Consider the following 15,831-nt stretch of genomic DNA (forward strand, 5'->3'; position numbering starts at 1 on the left):
AAAAAAAAAAAAAAAAAAAAAAAAAGAATACTCCATTTTCCAGTGCAATAAAATAGCTGTACATAACTCTTTCAGTCCAGTCTTGCCAAGCCATAATCCAGACAGACCCCCCTGAGCACACCCCCTTTTTTTTTTAATAAATTTATTTATTTTTATTTTTGGCTGCGTTGGGTCTTCGTTGCTGCGCGCGGGCTTCTCTTGCTGTGGAGCACAGGCTCTATGTGCGCGGCTTCAGTAGTTGTGGCTCGTGGGCTCTAGAGCGCAGGCTCAGTAGTTGTGGCGCACGGGCTTAGTTGCTCTGTGGCATCTTCCCAGACCAGGGCTCGAACCCGTGTCCCCTGCACTGGCAGGCGGATTCTTAACCACTGCGCCACCAGGGAAGCCCACACCCCTTCTTTCTGGAGCTTCCCCCATGCCCTGTCCTGTCCCCGTAGCTCCATCTCAGGCTGCAATTTTGAAGAGTAATTGTCTCGGTGCAGGGACCCTGAAAGGTCATCGGCCCCCAGGTTCTCCCACGCCGAGCCATGGTGGTCTGAGCCTGTACTAGGCAGAGTGGCACTGCTATCCTTCATCAGGAGCCTGCTGAGCCTGAAGCCCCTGTTCGCATGGGGCGTATTCACTCTTGGCTACAGAGTATCCCAGGAGCTCCCAGCCCAGCTTCTGAGCTCTCCTGGGCTTTTGTACTAATAGCTGTTTGGAAATTTTGTTGTGTGCATGCTTTAAAAGCATGTAGAGAGTTTGGGTTTTTAACCTTTCCCCTCCTCACCCCCTTAGAGGATCTGATCAAGAGAGAGGAGAGCTGCGTTTCTCAACCTCTGGTGAGCATCAGTCACTTGCAAAGATTATTTTAAAGGAAAAACAGGCCCATCGTTCAAAATTCAAACATATTAAGGGCAGACTTCCCCTATGGAGGTGTATCTGGCAATATCTACCAAAAGTACAAAATGTACCTTTGACCCGGCAACTTCACCTCTGGAATTCTCTCCTGCAGATACCCTGGCACATATGAAGTGTATGAATAATTTGATATATTTTAAAAAATTTTATTTTATTTATTTTTGGCTGCATTGGGTCTTCGTTGCTGCATGCGGGCTAGCTGCGGTGAGCGGGGGCTACTCTTCGTTGAGGTGCACGGGCTTCTCATTGTGGTGGCTTCTCTTGTTGCGGGGCATGGGCTCTAGGCTTGGGGGCTTCAGTAGTTGTGGCTCACAGGCTCTAGAGCGCAGGCTCGGTAGTTGTGGCGCACGGGCTTAGTTGCTCCGCAGCATGTGGGATCTTCCCAGACCAGGGCTCAAACCTGTGTCCGCTGCATTGGCAGGCCGATTCTTAACCACTGCGCCACCAGGGAAGCCCCTGGTATACTTTCAAGATATTCATGGCAGCATTGTTTGTAATAACGAAAAGTGGGAAACAACCCAAGTGTCCACGACTACTCAGGAGACAGGCTGAATAAATATTCTGTACAATGAGACACGAAGCAGCTGTAAAAAGAATGAGGCAGTTCTCCATGTTAATGATTTGAAGAAATCTCCAATAAGTATCACTGAATGAAGAAAAAAAAGACATAGAATAGGGTATACAGTGCACCACTTTGTGTGTGTGTGTGTGTGTGTGTGTGTGTGTGTGCATGGCTTATATAGTCTAGCAGGGGTAACTTTGGTTTGAAGAGAATTAGACTCAGTCTCTTGGATCATGACATGAGATTCCTAATGTATGCATTTGTTGTGAAGGGATATTTGTCCAAAGAGAGTTGTGGCCTCTTTTTCAAGATTTTACTGAAAACTATGTGTTATGTAGAAAACAAAATAAGCATAAATCATAGTCTAATCACGTGATGCTTGGTATTTTCCTCAACTGCTCTAGAAGACCTGAACTCACCATCTTAATGTGAATTGCTTTTATTTTACTTTCTTTCTTTTTAAAATCTAAAAGTCCTCACCATCTCATCAGCCTCAGCGTCAGCAGTGTCATCACCATCTCTATCACCATCCTCATCATCCCAAGAAGTCTGATATTACATTATTTAAAATTTCTTAACCAAATACAGTAAAACCTTGCTTATCTGAAGGTCATAACCAGAAACCACAACTCTGGAATTGAGTCAATAAATGGTCTCTAGCTGTTTTGAATCACCTAATTAAAAGTATCTTTTCAAGATCTCCCTTCCTTTCTTCTTGCCAGCTTTTACTATTCTGCTGGCTCTTGGCCTGCAGTGGAGATCCTCTGGGGCAACCTGGTTTCTTGCAGCCATTTGGCCTTGACTGTTGAAAGGGAATTAGGAAGAATGTGGTTGGGCCCGAGCTGGGGAGGAAAGCAGGGCCTGAGGGAAACACGATATGACTACGCTATTGTTTCCTAGGCTAATCTCATTGTAAATTAAAGAAAAAAAAGTTTAGTCATTTGAGATGCCTATTCTAACTTTACACTTGATTTATTGTTTGAGTGGTCATTAGAAGTTAAATTAAAAATTTTTTTTCTGCTGATTTTAGAGGCATTTCTCCTTTGGCTTTTAATCTCCGTATTTGGCCTGTTTTCCTTTTCTTTCTCTTCTTTTTTTCTTTTGTTTTTGGCCACGCCACATGGCATGTGGGATCTTAGTCCCCCAGCCGGGGATCAAACCCTCCCCCACTGCAGTGGAAGCACGGAGCCTTAACCACTGGACTGCCTTGGAAGTCCCCTTCTTTCTTTTAAATCTCTAGAAGCTTTTAGATTATTTTCTTCATCATTAGTGGGCTGAAATTTCTAATTAGTGAGTCCTTACGTAGGTCTCTTTTCGAAACAAAGTTTTTTTGGCTATACGTTTGAAGAGCCCTCTCAAAACGAGGGTCCTGAATCCTTCAGTCTGAGAAATTTTTCTTGTATAATTTCTTCTTGGCTAATTTTTAATGAAGTTTCCCATGAGGTGACTGGACAGAGATTAAACCTTTTAGCTGAGGAACCCCCCAAAACTCAGCATGTAGCAGAAGTCTTTGTTCTGGATCATTAAGTGTCTCAAGAGATGAATCTATTAATCTTTTGCCTCCTAGGCTGAGCTATTCAGACTGGTGGTTGATATTCTGTCTTGAGCCCAGAGACAGGACAGAGATTAGGGTATCATCATTCAGATGGCAAACTTCCATTTAATCTTTTGTTTTTTCCCTCTCTAGCCATACCTGCAGTCCCTGAGTGCTGATCTCGTCTAACTAATGTTTTCTGGGGGAAACCCTCTAGTCTCCTTCAGAGGTAATCACCTGGCTGTGTGTGAAATCTCCAATAAGTATCACTGAATGAAGAAAAAAAAGACATAGAATAGGGTATACAGTGCACCACTTTGTGTGTGTGTGTGTGTGAGGAAAGGGGAAAAAAATAAAAACAGATATTTGTATTGGCCTGTATTCACATAAAGAAACACGGAGGATAAATAATACACAAATAAAAATGGAATATTAGCTGTTGCTATGAAACAAGTTATACCAAAACTTAGCAGCTTAAAGCAACATGTATTATCTCACACAGTTTCTGAGGCTGTGGAATCCAGGAGTGGCTCAGCTGGGAGGTTCTGGCTCAGAGTCTCTCAAGAAGCTGCAGTCGAGCTGTCCCCTGGGGCTGCATTGATCTCAAGGCTCGACTGGAGCTGGAGGATCTGCTTCTGACCTCACTCATGTATTCCTTGGCCTCAGTTCCTCCCTGGTTGTTGGCTGAAGGCTTCAGTTCCTCACCACGTGGGCCTCTCCACAGGGTTGCTCCCGACACGGCTTCCCCCAGAGTGAGTGATTCAAGAAGTGAGAGAGAGCTCCCAAGAGAGCAGCCACAGTGTCTCTGATAACGTAACTGGAGAAGTGACATACTTGTTATTTCCATATGCTATTGGTCACACAGACCAGCAATGAAGCAGGGACTACACGTGTGTGAATTCAGGAGATGGGGATTGCTGGGGGCCGCCCTGGAGGCTGCCCACCATCCGTTCCTGATGGGAAGTGGAGGTAGGGGATGGGTGGAAGGGCAAGAGTAGGAGCCAAACTTCTTTGTGTTTTTTTTTTTTTTTTGGTACGCGGGCCTCTCACTGTTGTGGCCTCTCCCGTTGCGGAGCACAGGCCCCGGACGCGCAGGCTCAGCGGCCATGGCTCACGGGCCCAGCCGCTCCGCGGCATGTGGGATCTTCCCGGACCGGGGCACGAACCCGTGTCCCCTGCATCGGCAGGCGGACTCTCAACCACTGCGCCACCAGGGAAGCCCCAAACTTCTTAATGTATGTCTTTTCGTATTGTTCTGATTTTTAAACCATGTAAAAACCTTTTACCTATTCTAAAAATAGAATAAACTTTAAACAAAACAACTTACAAAAAGTACTCCTCTTGCTCACCTTTGACACACTACAGCATTATTTTTAAAGGCTGCACCATGATTCATTTAACCAGTTTCTTTTTTTTTTTTAATTTATTTTATTTATTTATTTATTTTTGGCTGTGTTGGGTCTTCGTTGCTGCAAGGGGGCTTTTTTTCTCTAGTTGCCGCGAGCAGGGGCTACTCTTCGTTGCGGTGCGCGGGCTTCTCATTGCGGTGGCTTCTCTTGTTGCGAAGCACAGACTCTAGGCGCGCGGGCTTCAGTAGTTGTGGTGCACGGGCTTAGCTGCTCCGCGGCATGTGGGATCTTCCTGGACCAGGGATCAAACCTGTGTCCCCTGCATTGGCAGGCAGATTCTTAACCACTGTGCCACCAGGGAAGTCCCCTAACCAGTTTCTTATTGGAAGGGCACTTAGATGGTTCCTAGGCTTTGCTCTTACAAACATTATTGCAATGGATATTCGTGTGCCTGTAGTTTTGCATACAATGTGAAAGCATGTCTGAAAGATAAACATCTAGAAGTGGAATTGCCTAGTTAGAGGGAATGAACATTTGCAACTGGATACATATTTTCAAATTGTCCTCCAAGGAGGTTGCATCAATCACGGTAAGATAATCTCTATTTCTGGGGGTCCAGGGTGCCGCCTGGGCTTCTGGATGTTTTAAAAGCCCCACAGATGATTCCAGTAAACCACCAGGGGTGAGATGCTGGCACTGGACCCAGAACTTATGTTCAGAGACCTTCCCAAGTGTCCAGACGATTCTGCACCTCCACCATCATGAACCACACGCTATCGTCTTTCTCTTGGGCTATTATTACATCGTCTACTAACGGGGTCTCCACAACCTACTTCCGCCCCCTCCAGCCCATCCTCCCCGACTCAGCCCAAGTCCTCTTTCCAAAATGTGAATCTGCTCACGTCACTCCCTCCCTCTGCCTGAGATCCTTTAATGCGTCCAAGAGTCTGGATAAGACACAGAATCGTCGGTGAGGTTCGCGGGACCTGCCCTGCTGCGTCATCTCATCCACGCTCCCCCAACTCTGAGTACTTTCTTTCAGAACCTCAGTACCAAGCCAGAAGCTCTCCCCGCACAGGGCTCTGCACAGCCGTTCCGCTGCCTCTCCTTCCTCCGCCACCTCCTCCAGATGTCTTCCCAGATCCCCCCACATAGGGCCCAAAGCACCAGGCATCTGCCCCCTCTGGTAACATCACAGCTGTCACTGAACCGTTAGTTATGTGGTTGCTTTGGATCTGTGCCCACCTCCTCACTGGACTACGCTCCCATGGGCTCTGACCTCCAGGGGACCACGGGCTGCATCTGCCCTCCTCTCTGTGGACCTAACTTAATGCTTGGCCCACAACAGGTCCTCAGCAAACGCCTGCTGAGTACAAGGAAACATTTCCTCGGTTTTCTACTCTGAAAACCGAGGGTAACTAGATCCACCGCCCAGGGCTTTTGTGCAGGTGTTTTAAATCAGAATCCGTGCGGTGGGGATGCTGGCGGTCAGCTGGGCTCCCCTTTCTCTCCCACGTACCAGCCTTGCAGAACGCAATTCATATTTGTTCAGCAAAATGTCCAGTTTCTGCACATCAGGGACATTCCGGTCACTCATAATTAAAGAACTACACGTGGTAACTCCCCGACCACAGGCTCTAGCTGCCCTCCAGTCACCAAGTCTGGAAACCAGCTTGGAGCCAGCTTCTCCTCAGAGCCAAAGGTACTCCCACTAGGAAAGCACTTCAGTGGTTCCCTAACACGCAAAGAGAGCCACCATCCCTGACTCACGATCATGGGGTGCCTTCAGGCTGGGGAGAATGGTGGGCACCCTGACGAGAATTCATTCATTCGGCAAGTGTTAATGGAGCACTTACTCTGCCAGGCTCCACCCTCATTCTCGGGCTGGAAGGGACCTTGGGGATGAACTGGTCCAACTCCTCCCTTTAGAGTCCAGGCAACTGATGGCCACAGAGAGGAAGTGACTTTCGCAAGGCCCCTTACCCTGCAGAGATGATTAGTGTCAGCCGTGCTGGGGGCAGAGGCGTGGTTAGATCACAAGTCTATCACCTCCATGTTCCCTGGTCCAGCTGCACATCCAGTGGTCATCCTAGCCCAGCAGGGTCAGCAGAGGCTGCTCAGATAGGCTGGTAGATTCTCAGAAGACAAAATAAAATGGTTTTCTCAAGGGAGGCTGGGTCTCTAAATAGTTTAATGTAACTCTAAATGTTGCAGGTGATTTGTCCCAGCGGCTTCTCCAGGCTCAGCTCTCTCCAGTCTCCCTCTCACATTCAGCACTCAGTACTTAGTACTCAGTACTCAATGTTTAGTACTCAGTGCTAAGTACACTCGGCTTCCTTCAGTTCACTCTCTGGACCCTGGGCTTGCATGTGCTATTTCCTATGCCTGGGAAGACTGCTCCCCTCCGTTTTAGTCCTTTCGGGCTGCTATGACAAAATACCACAGACCGAGTGGCTTATAAACAATAGAAATGTATTGCTCAGAGTTCCGGAAGCTGGAAGTCTGAGAGCAGGGTACCTGCATGGTTGAGTGAGAGCCCTCCTCCGGGTCACAGACTTCCTGTATTCTCACATGGTGGAAGGGGCTGGAGAGCCCTGTGGGCACGAATCCCATTCATAAGGGCTCCACCCTCATGACCTAATCACCTCCCAAAGGCCCCACCTCCTAACACCATCACCTTGGGGGTTAGACTCTCAACATATGAATTTGGGGAGGACACAAACATTCAGTCCATAACACCCTCCATCTCTGGCTAGCTCCCTCCATCAATCTCTAGGTGTTGGATCAAACATCTCTTTCTCAGGAGACTTTCTCTAGACTAGGTGAGGGTTCCCCTGCCACACGCCTCTGTGACACCTCTTCTTCCCATATCATGACTCTAATCACACAGAATGGATGATCCATCTTTAATATCCTTTCTCCCTGAGAAACTTTAAACACTGTCAGGGCAGAAACTGAACCTGCATCGACCCCAGAGATGCCCAGTGCCCAGCACTATATGACCAGAACAAAAATGCAGGTACATGGTAAATACTTGTGGAGACTGAGAATCAATGAACCAAGAGCTTAAGGAAGTACCTAGACTCAAATCCAGAGACGAGAGTGAGGACCGACTTGATTGGGAACCATCACGTGAGTGAAATGGATGAGAGGACTTAGGAGAAATCTCAGGGTGCAGGAAGAAAACATTTTCCCTCTAAAAGAAGGATCCTCTTTTTTTTACATGTAAGGAGGCAGGTCTACACGTTAATTAAACCCTCATCGTGAATGGGGTCTGCGATTTGTGATCAAGGTGAGCAGAAGTTTCAGGACATAGCACAGGTTTTTAGGGCCCGTGTCTAACAGCCCCACACACTGATACAGCCTGCGCTCCTCACATCTGGATTCCACATGCACGTGACTCATGGTGACTCATGCGCGTCTGTGGTGCAGCAGTCATGGGGTGATGTGTTCTGAGGACTCACACCTCTGTGGTGATGACAGACAGCAATCCTGTGTCTGGGGCTCCATGTAGGAGGTTATTAAAACCAACCCCAACCCCAGAGGGAGAAAGCCACAGTGGCCACCTGCCAAGAGGGTAACCAAGGCCAAGAGATAGAATTACACCATTTGCTGGCTTTTTAAAATAATAAAACTAGGAGCAGCCATTCGTTTGCTAACTCTGTGCAGGCTTTTTCTCAGAGACACCAGAAGCAGCTGAACTGAGATGTACTTTTTTTTTTTTTTTTTTTTTTTGCGGTACGCGGGCCTCTCACTGTTGTGGCCTCTCCCATTGCGGAGCACAGGCTCCGGACGCGCAGGCTCAGCGGCCCAGCCGCTCCGCGGCATGTGGGATCTTCCTGGACCGGGGCACGAACCCGTGTCTCCTGCATCGGCAGGCGGACTCTCAACCACTGCGCCACCAGGGAAGCCCTGAGATGTACTTTTAAAGGGCATCTCACACTGGGTAAGAGATCCTGAAGGCAGGAGACCCCAGTTCTAGTCCTGACTCTGTCACTGACCCCCAGGGCCAGCTTGAGGGCACCAGTTTTTTCCCTGTGCCTGTTTCCCATGAAAGAAGGGAAAGATCTTTAAGTTTCCTTCTGTTCCGTTAAACCTCTAATGTGAATAGGCGAGAGTAAAGGTGGTCTTTTGCCTTCACTCTCTGTGATGGACTGAATTGTGTTTCCCGCCAAATTAATATGTTGAAGCCCTAACTCCCAATGTTCTGGTATTTGGAGGTGGGGCCTTTGGGAGGTGATCAGGGTTAGTTGAGGTCATGAGGGTGGGGCCCCCATGATGGGATTAGTGCCCTTCTAAGAAGAGACACAAGACAGCTTATTCTCTCTCTCTCTGTCATGGGAGGACACAGCAAGAAGGCATCCATCTGCAAGCCAAGAGGAGGGTTCTCACCAGAACCTAACCATACTGGCACCTTGATCTTGGACTTCCAGTCTCCAGAACTGTGAGACAATACATTTCTGCTGTTTAAGACACCCAGCCTACAGTATTTCATGATGGCAGCCTGAGCAGACTGATACACTCCTCTTGCCCTGCTCAGGGTTGCTTCTGTCCTTCAAAGTCAAGCTGGGAGGCATCAGGTGGGAAAAGGCCTTTGCACACCCACCTCTGGTGGCCAGAGTAGGAGTATCCCCAACCGAAATTCCCAGTGCCCTATGCTTGTGGCTCAGATCCCCATCAGCACCCTCCACTTGCTAGAAGAAGGTAGTCCCTGGGCTCCTGAGTCTGACTCCTCCCAGGGTGGTCCATCTCTGGAGCCCCACAAGGGGGGCAGGCCTGGCCCTGGGAGTGGGTCTCCAGGCAGCAAGGCAAGGATGCTACCTCAGCCCTCTCCTCAGTGTGGGGCAGTCCAGCAGTGGGAAGCAAGACCATAACAAGAGTACCTTAGGGTTTATGGCAATTGACAAGTTTCCCAACGAATGTCTCTCCCTGTGCCACACAGAGACCCTGAGAGAGAGGCAGAAATGATCATTCCCAGTTTACATATGAACAATCAGATCCAGAGAGGTCAATTCCCTTGCCCAGCATGGGAGCTACAAGATTTAAACCCAGTCTTTGGGCTCTCAGTTAGTGTTCTTTCTACTCTGTCACGCTGGTTCTAGATCTGGGCACAGACAGCCACAGGGTGAGGTGGGGCCACGAGAGGTCCTAGTGGAGCCTGCCTGCAGTGGGTGGAGGAGAGCTGCTCCCAGCAGGCGAGAGGGGCAGGAAGTTCCCCATGGAGGTGATGCTGGCCCTGGGCTGGGTTTCCGCCAGCAGGGTGGGATAGGGATGTTGTCCTAAGTGGAGACAGGATGGGCTGGAGGTACAGGGCTTACTCAGAGGATAGGGGAGCTGCCCCCATAAGAACTGGAGGGAGCAGGGAAGACCTGGGTGGGGCTCAGAAGGGGAGGAAGGGGTTCTCTGCCACTGCCAAATCAAGGCAGTTGACTGGAAACTGGGGGAGACAGTGGAGAGCCACTGAAGGTTACTGGGCAGGGGTGGACCCTGTGCCAGGTGCCACAGGATGAAAAGACTAGTGGTCTCTGTCCATTCACTCTCTCATTCATTGAACTTTATAGAGCATCTCCTGTGGGCCAGGCCTGGAACTCAGGCTCCGAATAAGATCCAGTCTCTAACCTCCAGGAGCTTGCAGGGCAGTGGGCTGTGTGCTCCATGCACATCTAGACTATAGAGTCTTTCCTGGTGCTGCGATGCCCTTGTACTAGGTCTATCTCAGGGAAATTTCCAGGAGGTAGAGATGGGAGGAGCCCTCTCAGCTGCAGCTTGTAGAAGAGACTCCCCCATTCCTCTCCCCACCTTACTCCCCAGTCTGTGGAACAACCCTCCAAGGCAAGGAAGGCTCCTACGGGCAATCACAGCTTGGGGGCCAGGGGACCTAGAGGAAGGGAGGATGGGCGTCACTCTAGAGGCCAGAGAGCCCAAGGTGCCTGCAGGGGTGTGGGCATAACTGGGTCTACTTCCTTCCCGGGCCCTGGGAAACTGGGCCTGCTCTCCATGCTTCAGAGAACCTTCCAAAAAGCAAGTGAAGTGTTCTTCAGGACACCTGCTATCAAGGCTCTAAGTGGAGGCTGCCTTTATGAAGGGCCAAGGACACCCTTAGCTCCTGAGCCAGGCCTGGCTGAACCCCAGCTGCCTCCCCATCCAGAGCCCAGCATGATTTACAAAAAAGATGCAGTCATGGCATCAGGCTCTTTGTGATCTGGCACAGAGCTGGGAAAACAAACAACCCCAGTTAACTACGGCCACACCGAAAACACAGCCCATTATTTCAGCACAGGGCAGCTAGACTGAAACATCCTTGGGCAGACAGAGAGTCTTCAATTAGGGGACGAGCTCAACAGATATGTATGGGTAAAATGCATTTCTTACATATCACCGTTGCCTGAGGATAGGATAATTCTAACCCATCTGATCATCTCACATCTCATATGGACACACCATAGATAAATAAATACTTATCAAAATTCACTTCTAATGGCATTGTTGAACATTTACTCATGTGGATGATATCACTGAATCATTAGTTACAAACACTATAAATGAGAAAATGGGCAACATTTAAAAGTGTCAGTGGCCTTAACAGATGTGGATGTAGGGAGGGAGGGAGACAGGCACGCGATTGTAAGAAGGAGTAGCATTTGTTTGGAAGGGCCATGAGAATTTCGTAGAAGTCCTGCAACTATCTTATAGTCAGCTCTTGGTCATCACAGTAATGCAGAGGACCAAAGAAAGGCAGGAATAATCTAAGACGATCAGAATTAAAACAAACCAGTTAAAAAGTGTGCTTCTGGCTTTGGCATGCAGTCAAAGGTAGATACAATTCGACACACCCACCCTCTTTCTGCACCCCGATACCCAGCCCGTCCCTGTGCTGGCTGTGCTGGCCATGCTGGCCAGAGCAGCGGGCCGGGAGGCAGCTGGGCAGGCGGCCACAAGCAAGCCATAAGACTCGAGACTCTATCCCAGATGGGGGAGACATTTTCTCACAGGCTGCATAGTTAGAGAGGCGCACCCAGCTGTGCAATCAGCTCACCTGCCCAAGAGAACAGACGATATAAAAAGGCGGACAAGTTGTGGCCACAATTGTATCAGGGGTCAGGGAAGTCGGCCCTATAACCAGAAAGACCAGCCGGACAGACAAGGTACATTACAATCCTTTCCCTCCACTTCTTATCCCTTCTCTCAAAATGACTATTTTTTAATCTTTATCTAGGCCAACTTGGAAACAGGATAGCAGGGCAGAAAACACAGCATTCTTGAGTGAAGAAGAGAAGACTATCTGGGAGTCTTTTTAAATCTTTTTTAAAGTAATGGAGACAGGAATTGGGACCAGCTGCAGGGAAGTAGGTACCCAGGAAACATCACCATCTGCTGCCGGATTATCCGGATTGGGGTTGAGGTTCTCAGCAGCTTCCCCTTCTCCCAGAACTGACTTTGGAGTCACACAGCCCAGAGTTTGAACCCATCACTTAATAGCTGGTAACCTGAGGCTCTTTACTTAATCTGAGCTGCAGTTACCTCATCGGAAGATGGGGATTCCACGGGGCTGCGGCCGGACAAAGCGCGTGCTCAGCACAGAGCCCCGCCTGAAGTCCCCAGTCAGTAATGCGTCCGCATTATTACAACTCGTGCCAGCTCCAAAATGACCGCGAGGCAGACAGGAATAGCAAGCAGCCGTCTCAGGGAGCTCGGGGCAGGGGAAGCAGCAGCCACCAGCGCTGAAATCTCTGGGAGAGGCCTTCACGCACTTTCGCCCACGAAAAAAACCGGGGTGCAGACACACCGGTGGTCCCTGTCCTCGGTGCCCCCCCCCACTCACGATCGCTTGTGCCAAGTCCCGCTCGTCCGACCTCAGAACACTCACTGGCACAGGTCTTGCCATCACTGCGGAGCACGTGTTCCTCGGGACACTGGCAGACGAAGGACCGGTCGGTGTTGACGCAGGAGTACTCGCAACCGTGGTCACTCAGCAAACAATAATCCGCTCCTGCAAAACCCAACAGCCCGGTGAGACGTCCTCAAGGCTCCTGGGCTACTGAGGATGGGAATCAAGTGACCGCGGTGCTCATACCGCACCCCCGCCCCACCCCCGCCCCAGGTTCTGCACCGGGAAGGCACGCAGTCCCCAGGAGACACCGCTACGACCTCCGGGCTGCCCAGAGCAGCCTCTGCAGTCGTCACATTTTCCACGCCTGTTGCAAAAGCCGCTTCCCTGTAAGAGAAGCGCGAGGGGCACGCTCACGGGAGCAGGTCTTGAGGTCCTCGTTGATGAGGAAGCCTTCCAAGCACTGGCACACGAAGGAGTCCCCGGTGTTGAGGCACAGCTGCTCGCAGCCGTGGTCCTGCTCGGCGCAGTGATCCACCCCTGAGGCAAAGCGCACACGAAAGAAAGACGGCGTAACCAAGGGCGCTGCGCCCGCCAGCCAGCGAGGGGGCATGAAAAAACAAAACCACCTCCCAGGGAGCCCCTGCTGGGCTATTTCACTTCAAAAAGAGTGACGTGGAAGGTTTCATTCCACCCTGTGCCACTGGCCTTGTTCGCCTCTCTTCGCATTTCTTCGGGGAGTACCGCGCGTACGACTCCTGTCATGGGTGGTCGTGACAGCAGCCCTCTGTGCCGGGCCCGGGCGCGCATCACCTGCAATCCCGGGGCAACGCGGAGAGCAGGTGCCATCCCCACTGTCACACGGAGCCAGGCTCAGGACAGTCGAGCTGCTGAGCCCACGGCCCGCAGCTGACAGAACAGTGCGTCAGGATGAGGGCTCCGCGCCCAACTCCTTGGGCTCAGATCCCACGTTCGTCGCTTCCCAGCCGCGGGATGCTGGGCCGTCCTTTGGCCTCTCTGCCCTCATCTCATGACTTGAGAAATGCGGTTGACGATTGCTTTCTTAGAGGAACGTGGTGAGAGGAGCTGATTCACCTACAGCCCTCACAGCAGTAGCTGGCATACAGTAATTACTTCCTGAACGCTTATTATTACTAGTACATTGCTGGGGAAGAATTAATTGTATAGTTTCTTTATATCTGAAAATGAAAAAGTGTCGTTACCCCCCATAACCAGGACACCCAGATTCAGAAAACAAACCAAAGCCAAGGCCTGCATGCGTGGCCGATCCTGGCACCGGGGCCCTGAACAGCTGGCCCCGCTAGGATAACAGACACACAGCTGCGGAGAACGGCTCCCACAAGACAGCCCTGCAGGCTGCCTCCCAGATTTCCTTGATGGAGGAAACGCACTCTCAGAGACTGGAGAGACACTGGAGGCCTTGTGCAGGGCCATCGGGTGGGCCTCTTTGACTCCCACAGGGCCTGGGACGGGTGCCTTCTGGAACATTCCACCAGTGGATCTGCCTACTGCAAACACTTGCAGCATCTCAGGAGCCAGAGGCCTGTATTCACATCTCAGTTATACCATTTACCAGTCATGTGACCCCCGGGAAACTTAATCTTTTTGTGCCACAGTTTCCCCATCTTTAAATAGGGATAAGAATGTCGATGCCTCATCAGGTTCCGGTGCAGGTAAAGCGAGCGAGTGCCTGGAAAGTGCTCACGGCCCTGCGTGCACAGAGCGGGTGCCTTGTAAGGGCTTCTTGTCATGACGGCCTGGGGGCTCCCTGAGCCCCCATGGGGAAGAGGATACCATGCCTTTCTCTGGGGACCCCTGGGAAGAAATGGCTTGGTTTATACTTTCTTGACGCTGACTAGATGGTCCTTACTAGATCCCAGAGAGAAAGGAGGCAGGTCATGGCCCCTGGGGCTCTAGGTGGGCTCGTCCAGGTCATGCCAAGCCTGCCCTGGGATACCTGCCAGAGCTGTCAGCTGGCAGACCCCGCACTCCTGGAAGAAGGCAGACTGTACACAGATCCATCTTCACCAGGGCAACTTCTTGAACAGTGCAAGGACTCTTCCTCACCACTGGCTTCTCATAAGGACTCAGAGACTTCCAGAGGCACATGCAGAGCAGTGCCAACTTTCTGGTTCAAAAATTCTTTGACTTCTGAGATCAATCCCTAGAAAGCCTAGTCGAGGCACTTTGTTCCCTCTGGAGATGGACGGGGCACTAGCTTTCCTGAGGACTGCTCTCTATCTAATACTTCATCTGTGAAACTTCCCCTCCGGGCAGTTTAAGATCCAAGTGCTGAACAGCTGCACTGTTCTCATTCACAATCTATTTCTGTCCCCAAAGCTGGAGCAGATGTGCGGCTTGCTGGGTGGAAAGCGACACAAAGGGCCCCTTCTATGCTGGTCACGTCACTGCACCCCTCTCCGGCGCACCAGGGTCACAGGCCTCCACCGCAGTGTCATGCACCCCCCCACGCCCGCTGGCCTGGACCAGCGGAGACTGTGCCTCATAAAAAACGACGGAGCCATCCAGCTGGCAAAGCCTGCACGTTTCCGCGCATTTACATCACCAAATGGAGCTTTGTTGTGCCTCTTACAAAAGAAAATTAAGAAAAGTCTTCATAAAAAGTCCCATGTTTCTCAGCTCTGCCCTCAGATCAGCTCTGTGGTAGCCCGAGTGCTCTCTGAGGTCTGTCTCCTCCATCCCATTGACTCACCCTGGGGCCAGCACTGGTTACTCTACCAGGCTCCATGACAATAATGAACTATTATCTTTAATTGTATGTTTTCCTTGGGCCAGGCACAGTGCTAAGAGATTGAAACGGGCCTGATTATTCCCTTTAACAACTCCAGGAGACCAATACTATTATTATCTTCACTTTTTTAAACAGATGGGGAAGTCAAAGCTTGGAGAATTTAAATAACTTGCCTGGGGTCACACGTCTAGTATGTGGTACTAAACAATCCAATCTCTGAGGTAGGTAGCGTGAGTAGTCCCATTTTACAGGCGATGAAACTGAGGCCAGGAACGTTAAGCCTGTCGGACCGTCAGGCTCACTGGAAACCCAGGGGCCTCAAAAGTGACTGGCTGCTAGCGAGCCTGGCCTTCCCATCAGAGCCCCTGCCCCAGGCACACTCACGGCTGCAGGTCTTGCCGTTGGGGTCCAGGGTGTAGCCCCGGTGGCAGCGGCAGTAGTAGCCCTCCTCCGTGTTGATGCATTCATGCTCGCAGCCCGGCCTCTTCAGCGCACAGTAGTTGATCCCTGATGGGAGAAAGGGCATACCCTACTTCAGGCTCGGGGCTTCTCCAAGGGCTGAGGTCAGCCCCTCACAGTAAATATTCAGTAAGTAAGATGCTCTATAGCAGGGGTTCCCAACCCCCAGGCCGCAGACCAGTACCGGTCTGTGGCCTGTTAGGAACCGGGCCGCACAGCAGGAGGTGAACGCCGGGCGAGTGGGCGAAGCTTCATCTAAATGTACAGCTGCTCTCCATCACTCGCATTACCGCCTGAGCTCCGCCTCCTGTCAGCATTATGGTGAGTTGTAAAATTATTTCATTATATACTACAATGTGCTAATAATAGAAATAAAGTGCACAGTAAATGTAATGCGCTTGAATCACCCCGAAACCCGCCCCTCCACCC

The 15,831-nt window shown here is 50.6% G+C and overlaps 1 protein-coding gene across 7 annotated transcripts in view; it reads right to left on the reverse strand.

Annotated features, from left to right (window-relative positions):
* The window catches only part of MATN2 (matrilin 2), a 175,881-nt gene that overhangs the window by 18,728 nt on the left and 141,322 nt on the right, over nt 1-15,831 (reverse strand). For 3 of the 7 annotated variants that reach the window (XM_028500794.2, XM_028500795.2, XM_028500793.2), the window contains exons 8-10: nt 15,328-15,450; nt 12,588-12,710; nt 12,165-12,332 (exon numbers count right to left, since the gene is read on the reverse strand). In XM_028500794.2, the coding sequence (XP_028356595.1) occupies nt 12,165-12,332; nt 12,588-12,710; nt 15,328-15,450 (414 nt within the window). The remainder of the gene's footprint in view (nt 1-12,164; nt 12,333-12,587; nt 12,711-15,327; nt 15,451-15,831) is intronic. The other 4 variants (XM_024115899.3, XM_007101331.4, XM_028500796.2 and 1 more) reach the window with 3 other exon arrangements.

This window comes from Physeter macrocephalus, chromosome 15, assembly GCF_002837175.3.
Source record: "Physeter macrocephalus isolate SW-GA chromosome 15, ASM283717v5, whole genome shotgun sequence".
In the NCBI taxonomy this organism is placed as follows: domain Eukaryota; kingdom Metazoa; phylum Chordata; class Mammalia; order Artiodactyla; family Physeteridae; genus Physeter; species Physeter macrocephalus.